Source organism: Bos indicus, chromosome 20 (genome assembly GCF_029378745.1).
Source record: "Bos indicus isolate NIAB-ARS_2022 breed Sahiwal x Tharparkar chromosome 20, NIAB-ARS_B.indTharparkar_mat_pri_1.0, whole genome shotgun sequence".
NCBI lineage: Eukaryota > Metazoa > Chordata > Mammalia > Artiodactyla > Bovidae > Bos > Bos indicus.
The window spans coordinates 28,314,071-28,326,553 of NC_091779.1; the positions used below are offsets into that span (position 1 = coordinate 28,314,071).

At 39.5% G+C, this 12,483-nt stretch overlaps 1 protein-coding gene across 2 annotated transcripts in view; it reads right to left on the bottom strand.

The window, feature by feature from the left end:
* Window positions 1-12,483, bottom strand: part of PARP8 (poly(ADP-ribose) polymerase family member 8) — a 196,743-nt gene that overhangs the window by 95,272 nt on the left and 88,988 nt on the right. For both annotated transcript variants that reach the window (XM_019982970.2, XM_019982969.2), the window contains exon 4: window positions 1,206-1,243. In XM_019982970.2, the coding sequence (XP_019838529.2) occupies window positions 1,206-1,243 (38 nt within the window). The remainder of the gene's footprint in view (window positions 1-1,205; window positions 1,244-12,483) is intronic.

Genomic DNA, 12,483 nt, shown 5'->3' on the forward strand with positions numbered 1-12,483 from the left:
ACCAGGGTCTCCTGCAATTGCAGGAGGAATCTCTACTAGCCGAGCTACCGGGAAGCCCTAATCAAGACGGTTTCAGTCTTCTCTAAGTCTACAGTCTCATGCTCTTACTCAAGATAAAGTTATACATATCATTTGTGAGAAAAGAACTACAGATAAACAAATCTTGTTCATATCTTGAAATTATTATGACAAATGTTGGCAAACACATCCTGGGCTCTGGTGAGACTACAGTGAGTCCAGAAAGTAAGACTGAACATGGCCTTGAAGACAGACACTGGTTTGATGCATAAAAAAATGAATCTATTGTGATCTTACATTCTGCTTTTTATGCACAAGTGTTTGTGGACCTAGTAATCGATTTCAGGACACACAGGGAGGACGGCTGTGCATATGTAAGAAGCCTAGTGCAGTCTAGCGGTACGTCCCCGGGCTCTGGACTATTGGGTTCCAATTACAGCTCTTCTCCTTAATGGCACTGTCATCATTCATCTGTAAAATGGGGACATTACGGTAACTATCTCATAGGGTGGCTGCAAGAATTGTTTAATTATATATACACTTAGAGAAGGGCTTCCCTGGTGGCTCAGATAGTAAAGACTCTGCCTGCAATGTGGGAGACCCAGGATTGATCCCTGTGTCAGGAAGATCCCCTAGAAAAGGGAATGACTATCCTCTCCAGTATTCTTGCCTGGAGAATTCCATGGACAGAGGAGCCTGGAGGGCCACAGTCCGTGGAGTTGCAAAGACTAGGACACAACTGAGCGTGTTATCACATATACATACACTTAGAGAAATTGAGAATGGCCTGTCATTTTCAATTATTACTATTACTTTTAGCTATTGTTTTAGCTGTTGCTCCTACCTATTATTTTTAGGTTATGAAAAACCAAATGATTTCCCCAAACCAACAACTAAACCAGTTTAGAGAACCTTTATTTTAACCATAATGAGGTAAGTACATAGGCTGACACTATCATATGGGCTTAAAGAAAGAATAGTTTTCACAGGGAAACTATTTTGATTCTGGACTGCATCTCAGGGTAAGACATGTACCTAGCAGGCAATCAACAGAATTATATCTTTAAGTCTTCCCCTGCCAGTGATTCACCCCTGGATATATTTAAATACATTTCACATCTCCAGAAGAAAAAATATTCAAAGGAATCATGGCATAAATATTTGTAATAAAAAGAAGAAAAACATACCTGGGTAATCTTCAGATACATGTACTGAATAGGATACACTGTTAAAACAAGGCAGGGCGGGAGAGAAAAGACAGGCTCAAGTTACTACTAAGGTAGACATGCTTTTACACAGTAAAAACCAACCTCAGGTTACTCATTAATTTATACAGATACAAGTATAAACAGAAATCAAGATGGATTAGAAAACATCTTTGATAGTTGACACAGGAATCTTACAGATTTTTTAAATACATGACATAGTAATATAAATCTTTTGTGATACTTTTTTTAGTATAGCTAGGTCTTTTTATCTCAGCAGTGTCTAACATTCAGTTCTTTATAAACATGTGCATTGTTTGTGTGCTGCTGCTGCTGCTGCTAAGTCGCTTCAGTCGTGGCCGACTCTTTGCGACCCCATAGACGGCAGCCCACCAGGCTCTGCCGTCCCTGGGATTCTCCAGGCAAGAACACTGGAGTGGGTTGCCATTTCCTTCTCCAATGCATGAAAGTGAAGTCGCTCAGTTGTGTCCGACTCTTCACGACCCCATGGACTGCAGCCTACCAGGCTCCTCTGTCCATGGGATTTTCCAGGCAAGAGTACTGGAGTGGGGTGCCATTGCCTTCTCCGCATTTTGTGTAGGTTTTATCAAATCATCTTTTCTTACCAAAAAATGAAGTATTCTCCCATGTAGTATGGCACTTAAGGATCTAAACATTTATTTTTAATATTGCCTTTTCATAATATGTTGTGCTTTTTGAAACAGGTCCTTTACTTTAAAGAATTAACAAAATGGTGACAGTGTAACTAATAGGTATTCACAAACCAATCTCTCATCATCACCGTATATAGTAAATAAACTACCTCCTGTACTCAGAAGGATTGGGTTGTTTTAAAAATCACTTTTAACAACTCCATTCTCGGTAACCCCACTGTTTCTATGTATTTATCTCATGACACATGGGGATTTGTCATACTTTATTTATTCTCCTTTATCAACTAGATTGCAAGTCACTTGAAATTAAGGTCCATTGATATTTGTATTTTCAGCACAGTTATCTAGGCTAGACACACATGCATGATATTCAGCACATATTCAGTATTAGCTTTTTGGATGGATCAGTGGGGCTGCCACTTGTCACAGAAAAGTCAAAACTGAGTTCAAGTTCAGCCAAAATAACTACCTGTTCAGACCAAAAATTATCAATTGTCTTTGAAGAAACTTACAGAATACAGAGCCTATATCAAGTATCATTCACCAAGTCAATACAGTCCAAATTACTCGACACATTAACAAATAAAAAAAAACTTGAGCCTACTTCAAGAAAAAAATTTGACTCGTCTATGAGATTAGCCCTCAATAATGTTAAAACAGTAAGTATGGTCCGGGAGTTGGTGATGGACAGGGAGGCCTGGCGTGCTGCGATTCATGGGGTCGCAAAGAGTCGGACACGACTGAGCAACTGAACTGAACTGAACTGAACTGAAGGATGGGAAGGAAAATCTAATCTCAAGAAGAAACAAATACAAAGAGACGATCAGGGTCTTGTGGGACGCTAGCAAAATAGCAAATATTTTATATAATCGGAGCTTTAGAAGATGAAAAGAGAGAATAATGCAGAAAAATAAAGCTGAAAATCTCCAAATTTGGGTGAAAGACATAGATGTGTTAATTGAAGAAGCTCAGAATACTCCAAACAGGATAAGGGCAAAGACATCTACTTCCAGGCACACATAATCAAACTGCTGAGAAACAAATACAAAGAGAAATTTTCACAGAAGAGAAACAAAAGACACATTATATACAGGGAAATAAGAACCAGTGTTAAGTTTTCGTAAGGAACTACAGAGGACACAGGACAGGAGAAAAGCAGAGTAGGGGCGGCGGTGGGAGGAGGGGACGGGGAAGTAACAGCTATGAACCAAGAATTCTGTATCCAGGCCATAAATCTGTCCAAAGTGAAGGCCAATAAAGAATCTTTCAGATAAAGGAAAATTGTGGAAATATGTCTCAGCAGACTTAAAGTATAAGAAATCCCAAACAAAGTTCCCAGGCTAACTGATAATTAGAATTTCAAATACCCAGAAGGAATGAAGAGCACCAGAAACTGTCATGCTTTGTTTGACAAAATATAAAAGACTGTATTTCTCATAATGTTTTAAAAATACACATGGGTATTTAAAGTAAAAATGCAGCACTGTGTGATTTATAACATGTAAATGTAGTACCCATGGCAGGTACAGAATAATGTGCGGGAAGGGTTAAATGGTCATATATAGCTTCAAGGTCCTTAATCTTATGGGAAATGGTATAATATTAACCCTAAATAATACCTCTAAGAAACTGTAAGAATATACATTGTAATTCCTAGAGCAAGCCCAAAACAAGATTAAATACAATAATAAATTACATGGAATTCTAAAATCATTCTGGAAACTTTAATCCCAAAGAAAGCAGGAACAGAAGAACAAAACACAAGGAACAAATAGAAATCAAACAAATACTAAATAATATGAATCCTACCATAGCAAGAATTGCCTTAAATGCCGATGGAGTAAACACACTGAATAAAAGGCAAAGATGGATAGATAGATTTAAAAAAGCCGGATCCATTTCCATGCTGTCTTTAAGAGATCCACATTAAATAAAAACACAGGTAGACTGAAATTTTTTAAATGGAAAAGATATACCATGCAATGGTAAGCATAAGAAGACTGAAGTGTTTAATAACAAAGAACTCAAGACAGACACGAAGATATCATTCATAATGATACCACTCATTAATCCAAAGGATTAATCCATCAGGATGCAGGCACAATAATCACAGATGTGTATGTACCTAATAACAGAGCTTCAAAACACGTGAGACAAACCTGACAGTATTAAAAGGAAAAACAGACAATTCAACATAGTATGAGAAACTGACAGAACCACTCCCCTCCAAGAAAGAGATCATTAAAGACGCAGGTGATTTGAAATACATTTTCATAGAAAATTACAACCACAAAAGATATTCAAAAGACTATCTTTTTCTCTTTAGATACACATGGGTAAAGTCACATACTGGGCTATAAAACTGCTGCTGCTGCTGCTGCTAAGTCGCTTCAGTCGTGTCCGACTCCGTGCGACCCCATAGACGGCAGCCCACCAGGCTCCCCCGTCCCCTGGATTCTCCAGGCAAGAACACTGGAGTGGGTTGCCATTTCCTTCTCCAATGCATGAAAGTGAAAAGTGAAAGTGAAGTCGCTTAGTCGTGTCCGACCCTCAGCGATCCCATGGACTGCAGCCGTCCAGGCTCCTCTGTCCATGGGGTTTTCCAGGCAAGAGTACTGGAGTGGGGTGCCATTGCCTTCTCCGGGGCTATAAAACTAGTCCTAATAAATGTGAACGCATAGTTGTTCAGGGTTCACTAGTTTATATCCTGGTCTCCCCGGCTCATCTTGTCCTTAAAACACTAAATCTTAAGTCCTCGAAAAGCCACTGCCTTTTAGAATTCGTGACTGGACTCTGTTACCTTCGCCACAGGCAATGCAACTCTCCCAGTCAAGCCCAAGTCTCCAGGACTCCATCAGTCAAATCCCTGGCATGTTTTTCTAGTCCTTGGAAAGTAATCAGTCAGGGACAAGAAAGACTAAATAAAGAGGACAGTAGGAAAGAAAGATGGTTAATATGAGACCAAGCACTGATATGCTGGTTCTTTCATAAAGCATATTTAATTGTTCAACTAATTCAAGAAGCATTTCTTGGTAACTGCTAAAAGTCAAACACTGTGTTAATCCCAAATAAGATTCAGGTAGAAAAAAAACTGAAACATGATTAAACTATTAATTCAGAGGGAAATAACGAATATGAAATATAATGAATATGACAGACCAAGAAATCGGAATATTTTAAAGCACATCAGACGCTTTTTTTTTGCTTTTTATTTTTAAATAATTATAGAGTCACGTGAAGTTACACAGATAGTGCAGAGAAGTCTCATGTTTCTCCACTGACTACATCTTATGCACTGATAGTGCAACATCAAAAGGAGGAAACCGACACCAGTGTGTATGTCATTTGTTCACATTTGCATCATGTACCCACTATTGCAAATCAGGACACAGAACGATTTGATCACTCAACATCTCCCTCTTTAGAGTCATACTTATCTGCCTTTATACCTATATCCCTAAACTCAGGCAGCCACTAATCAGTTCTCCTTCTCTGTAATTCTGTCAGTTCAAGATTATTATTATGTAAGTGAAATCAGAGTATGAAGCGTAGCAGTATTTTAGGTAAAATTAGTACTTCGAAAAAATTACTATGATTGGAAACATTTAGGATAGACTGAAGAGGAGAGGGATCGAATTAAGTAATAAAATATGAGCAAACATCAGTGGGGAGGTATGTAATGGGAAGGAGAAGCAGGAACAAATGGCAGATGCTGGACCCCTGCCAAGAGCCCAGCTTTGGGCCCTGAATCAAATGCCAAAAATTAGAAGATAAAATAACCATGCCTCAAACAAGCTGGAGGAAATATATACTATGACCCCGTGTGAATTCATCTTCCCACAATTCGTTTCCTTACAATGGAATGATACTATATGTAGAAAGGAAATTATGGATGATCAGGGCAAGCCTTTATCTGGCAGTACTATGTGACAGAAGCCTGGGAATTTGCCAAAGATTATGCTCAGTACTGAGCTGAATTGATTCCCAACAGCTTACCATCTCAACCTACGGCACTTGGATTCATTTTTCATCCGAATCAATGTTTAGAACCAAAAGGAAGCCTTAGTACAGTCCCATGTCTATCTTCAATTAGGGAGACTGCTGTGGTTAGGCCAAGCAAACTGGATCAAATTCCAACTTTGAGCTGGGTGGCAGAAGAAAAGTAATTTCTATATACTCAGCTCCCATCTCTTTTCAGTAAAATGGAGGAATCCAGATCTACCCTACCAGCCTGCTGTGATGATTTAATGGCTTAACAGGTGTAAAGCCCCCAGGACAATGCCAGACACTAGCAGCAGGTGCAGAGTAATTATAGCTTCCAGTACAAGCAGTGAAAATTTACAGAAGTGAAATTTTACATGAATGAATGTTCTCTGGGTAACTCAGTTTGTTCAAAATCACAATATAATGCATTTTTTTTCAGAGACCAAAGCTAACATGGGTGATTTTATTTTATGGTTGTATTATCCTCATGATATTAGGAGACATTCCCATGTTCATGAGCATGCTTAATTTTTCAAATACAAAATAGAAAACAAGAGCCCTACAAAATGATTCATCAACTCCTGTGATGTATAGCATCTTCAGGGTTGTACACCAGAAGGAAAATCACTAGGGCTGTAAAATCTGAATCAGTTTCACTTACAGAGTCCTTAGGGAAACAAACTAATAGAAACAGACATGGATGATTAAAGCTAAAGGACCTAATAGGTAGGGCTAAAAAAAGAACAAAGAACCAAGCTTAAATAGATATGAGAGTAAGTGTAGCACATGCAGTACATAATAAATGTTAAAGCACGAAAAAAAAAAAAAAAAGATAGAAGTGAAAGTGAAAGACAGTGAGCATGAGAAGGAAGAAAAACTTGGAGCAAGCTCTGAAATCTCATTTTTAAAAATGCCTTCAGATATTTGGAATTTGCTAAATTACAAATACACTGAGGTGCTTTGACAGAGAAATTCAAGTCCATCGATAGGTATTTGGCATATACTGAATGCACCGTACTAGGTTCTTAATATTACAAGTTTAAAACCACAATCTATAAGTTATTTGTATGATCTCAATAATTTTTTTTGATAAAATGGTTGCTTCTGCCTCTTATTGCTCTGACAGCATCTATCCCAAAGATACCTTCCAATAGCCAAGAGCCTCTGGAGCAGTTCCTGGAAGAGCCCTCTCGGATGTTGAGTATCTACCTAATCTACCTAATCTTGTACTTTGTTTACGTATTTGTTTACTCCTATAATTAAATTGCCAACATCTGCTGGATCATTGAAAAAGCAATAGAGTTCCAGAAAAACATCTATTTCTGTTTTATTGACTATGCCAAAGCCTTTGACTGTGGGATCACAATAAACTGTGGAAAATTCTGAAAGAGATGGGAATACCAGACCACCTGACTTGCCTCTTGAGAAATCTATATTCAGGTCAGGAAGCAACAGTTAGAACTGGACATGAAACAACAGACTGGTTCCAAATAGGAAAAGGAATATGTCAAGGCTGTACATTGTTACCCTGCTTATTTAAATTCTATGCAGAGTACATCATGAGAAACGCTGAACTGGAGGAAGCACAAGCTGGAATCAAGATTGCTGGGAGAAATATCAGTAACCTCAGATATGCAGATGACACCATGCTTATGGCAGAAAGTGAAGAAGAACTATAGGGCCTCTTGATGAAAGTAAAAGAGGAGAGTGAAACGGTTGGCTTAAAGCTCAAAATTCAGAAAACGAAGATCATGGCATCTGGTCCCATCACTTCATGGGAAATAGATGGGGAAACAGTGGAAACAGTGTCAGACTTTATTTTGGGGGGCTCCAAAATCACTGCAGATGGTGATCGGAGCTATGAAATTAAAAGACACTTACTCCTTGGAAGAAAAGTTATGACCAACCTAGACAGCATATTAAAAAGCAGAGATATCACTTAGTCAACAAAGGTCCGTCTAGTCAAGGCTATTGTTTTTCCAGTGGTCATGTATGGATGTGAGAGCTGGACTATAAAGAAAGCTGAGCGCTGAAGAATTGATGCCTTTGAACTGTGGTGTTGGAGAAGACTCTCGAGAGTCCCTTGGACTGCAAGGAGATCCAACCAGTCCATTCTGAAGGAGATCAGTCCTGGGTGTTCATTGGAAGGACTGATGTTGAAGCTGAAACTCCAATACTTTGGCCACCTGATGCAAAGAGCTGACTCATTGGAAAAGACCCTGATGCTAGGAAAGATTGAAGGTGGGAGGAGAAGGGGACGACAGAGGATGAGATGGTTGGATGGCATCACCGATTCGATGGACATGAGTTTGGGTAAATTTCAGGATTTGGTGATGGACAGGGGGGCCTGGTGTGCTGCAGTCCATGGGGTCGCAGAGTCAGACACGACTGAGCGACTGAGCTGAACTGAACTGCTTTCTCTACACACCACCTTTCCCTCCTCTGCCGTGCGCTCCCAGCTTCCCATGCAGGTCACCTGCCTGCCTCCATCGCCAGGTTAACGCATGCCGGCCATTCTCCACTCCTAGCCCTGGGCTCTGAGTGCTGCTCAAAGGACAGAGGAGCTAAATCTAGTGGCATGCCATGTGGTATGTGACGCCAGCTGTGCACAACTAGCTCAGTGGCCCCCAGAGCCCACCTCTCACACGCTCCTTTGCTGCTGCTTCTCAGTAGTCTTTTCAACCCCCAACATCTTTCCAACACCTTATAACTATTAATACCTGCCCTTTCACAATGCACATTAAGATACAATAGACGATCATATGGTTACTCCCTCAAGGCATTCCCTCAACTGATTCTCCACCAACCACCTACAGGCTCATACTTCTCTTCTGGCATCCAGAAAAAAGGAAATCTCCTTCCTTTTATCTAAGACTAACACATCTACATGATTTATAGATCCCATAAGCTCACAGTCCATTTGGTACCTTTCTCGATTAATTTAATCTAACAATGACATCATTTTAAATTAATCAAAATTTGTAATTATCCAAGTGTGAAGAGATCTGCCCACAAAGATATTAATGGTAGTACCATTTAAAAAGAAAAAGTGCCCCCCAAACCATAAGTGCCAATAATAGGATTATACCAACTATTACATACACACAATGTGATGCCTGGCAACTATGAAAAAATAATGGTGTAAAATAATATGTAATGAATGAGATAAGTGCTTCTGATATATTAAGGTACATACAAAAAAATCAGACTGCTGTAAACATATTTTCGTTAAAAATGTATACATGCATGTCTACACAGATAGAAATGTGGCTTGAAAAATAATGACAAACTTGAACAGTTGTTATCTCTTGGTAATTGGATGAAAGGAAACTCTACTGTTTATATTGTTTTGATACTTACAATAAATGTATATGTGTAAAAAGGAAAAACCTAGTAATGTTTAAGCTCTCCTCTTACCTTGTAGCCTTTTTTCATCACTCTACTTTTTCTCTGAAAGTTGAGTTTTTATAAAGAATAATCTAACCAGTCTTCACTAGCTATCAACTCTACAGGCACCTTAAAATCTGGCTTACACGCCTACTACTCTACCAAAATTCTATTTCTCCAGGTCACCGTCGGCCTTTTTTATTTCTAGTTATTTTCTACATGAATTCTCAGATGCAGTTAATAAAAACAAAGATATCAAAGAAACCCTCCTTCCTTGGGTTTTGAACTCCACTTCTCCCTGGGTCCCTGGCTTGCTTTTGATGTCTCCTTAATCTCTTTCGATATTTCACATTTCATATTGTTTTTGTATTTCAATGCTTTCTGCTCTAGTTTTTCAAATGAGTCATCTCAACTACATCCATGAGAATCTCCTACCAGCCAGAAGCAGAAGATTCAAATATTCCCAATCTCTAAATCAAGCAGGCAGCTTCTTTTTTCTTCCCCTCTCACATTTTCAATAGGATACTCTGCTAGCAAATTAAACCCAACACATAAAAACAGAACTCAGAGGCTTCTTCACATGAATTTTCAACTCAGCAGATTAAATAGCAAGAAATTCAGTGCAAATAAGAGCAGCAGCTGCTGTTAGGGAACTAGGGACCAATTTACTACTTGACCATATCAGGGCACAAGCCCCTTGGCCACTTTCTGGAGCAGGAAAATTCTGATTCAGTAGATCTGAAGTGGAACCTGGGAGTGTGCATCTATACAAAGCACCCAGAGTGATTCCGATGAAAGTAAGCTCTGGATCTTGTTTTCAAAAACATACAAATACAGGTCCTACAGAGTAAAATTCTAACTCCTTAGCATGTCTTCCAAGGCTCGTCATTATCTGACTGACCCATAAGTTCCTAACTAGCTAAAACCCTCACAAATACCCACAGACCTTAACATCCAACCATGTCAGGTTCTACCATTCCCCAAAGAGGTCATCTTTTTCACATAAACGAAACTGGTTCCAGACTGCTGGGCTCTACCATTATTAACTGTGTGACAGACAGCTAGATAACTAACTGTTTTCTGCCTCAGTTACCTCGTCTGTAGTACCTGTCTCTTAGGGCTGTTGTGAGGAGTAAACAAGTTAACACATGTAAAGCACTGAGAAGACAAAAAATGACACCAAAGTATTCTATAAGTTGCTTCATTAATAATATTATTTCAATGATTATTACTTCTATAAATAGACTTATTTTCTGAGAAAACACCCCCTCTCCCCTCAATATTCAAATCTCTAAAGCAACTGCCTATGAAACTTCACGGAGAAGGCAATGGCACCCCACTCCAGTACTCTTGCCTGGAAAATCCCACGGACAGAGGAGCCTGGTAGGCTGCAGTCCATGGGGTCATATAGAGTCAGACACGACTGAGCGACTTCACTTTATTTTTTCACTTTCATGCATTGGAGAAGGAAATGGCAACCCACTCCAGTGTTCTTGCCTGGAGAATCCCAGGGACGGCGGAGGCTGGTGGGCTGCCGTCTATGGGGTCGCATAGAGTCGGACACGACTGAAGCGCCTTAGCAGCATGAAACTTCAAAAACTCGGGCAGACTTGGGTGTTTTTTCCCCCGTGTCCCATTTTACCTTGACCTTAACTGTCCTTAGACTAAACGTACAGACCAAACATTGTCATCTCCAAACCCCCACGGCTCTGCCACAGTAACTCAACAATTAAATAAATTCTGAATAAATGAACAGATCATATCTTTTTCCAAAATTACTTAAAAATAGACCATGCCATTCCTAGACAGAATACCTACCATGTAGTAAGCAGTACTCAAATATTTGATAAAAGTCAGATCAGCAAATGTGGTAACCAGTAGTTCTCCCTGTGGGTACATACCACTGTACATGCGTCAGTCCCTTTCATCACATTCTTTTCACAGGCTTTTTGTGATGTATAGAAGCAGAACCGGTTCTGAACACCCAGGTCATGGGTATTCTCTTTTCATTTTCGAATCTACACAGTGAGAGTGTGATACTTAAAATTATTACCAGACCTGATCGCATGAGCTGAAATTCAGTAACACAGTATAGGAGATCTCTGAGATGCTCTGAGAAATGGAAGCAACAGTTAGGTTCACAAAAGAGCAGGCATGTTAGCTTTTCAAACTGATCAGTAGTTTAACTATTTTACCTGCCATGAGAATGCTACACATGAAAAGTCTTTATTTAACTTACTCCTATCTTGAAAGTATGGAAGAAGGAATGTCCGTTCGCCTAGAAAAAAAGAGGCAGGGGTATAGAAAATGTTTCATGAAAGGAATAAGCACGCTTTATCCAAGGCCTTCAGTGGAAACCCTGTGAGTGTATATGACCTTCCTTCTTCCATTCCACTCAACGTGAAGACACAAATAGGTTGCTCTCACTCCGGAACAGAAGGCTCATCTTTCCCACCAAGGAAATACATTTTTGATACGAGGCAATTTACACCACACTTTGTTTGTGTGTTTGTGCGAAGTGAATTCAGTAATGTCTGACTCTTTACGACGCTATATACTGTAGCTCCTCTGTCCATGGGATTCTCCAGAATACTGGAGTGGGTTGCCATTTTCTCCTCCAGAGGATCTTCTCGACCCAGGGATGGAACCCGATCTCTTAAATCTCCTGCATTGGCAGCGCCACTTGGGAAGCCCCCTTTACAAAGGTTCAAGGGTGAAGATGCTTGCCCAATAAACACTGAGTTTCTCAATAATATGCATGTTCCCATTTTCAAAGCTTATTTTGATAATCTTTAAAGTTATACTTTTAGCAAGATCAAAAGTGATGATGCTTTTTGCTTGACTTTAGGGAAGTGGCTGAGTCAGCAATTTTCTATGCTTAAATATTACACTATTGGTTGAAGGCAGGAGGAGAAAGGGACAAAAGAGGATGAGATGGTTGGAAGGCATCATCGACTAAATGGGCATGAGTCTGAGCAAGCTCCAGGAGTTGGTGATGGACAGGGAACCTGTTTGCTCCACGGGTCGCAAAGAGTCGGACACGACTGAGAGACTGAACTGAACTGATAGGTTGAATGTTTAGACTTGTAAGTAAACCATCTTTTCAACAAGGATGAACTTGAAAGACTTAAATCCAATTTTGATTAGTAACCTAGATGCATCCTTTATTTATAGCATTAACAAACTATACAGTAAGAGCAAAATCATTCTTTTAT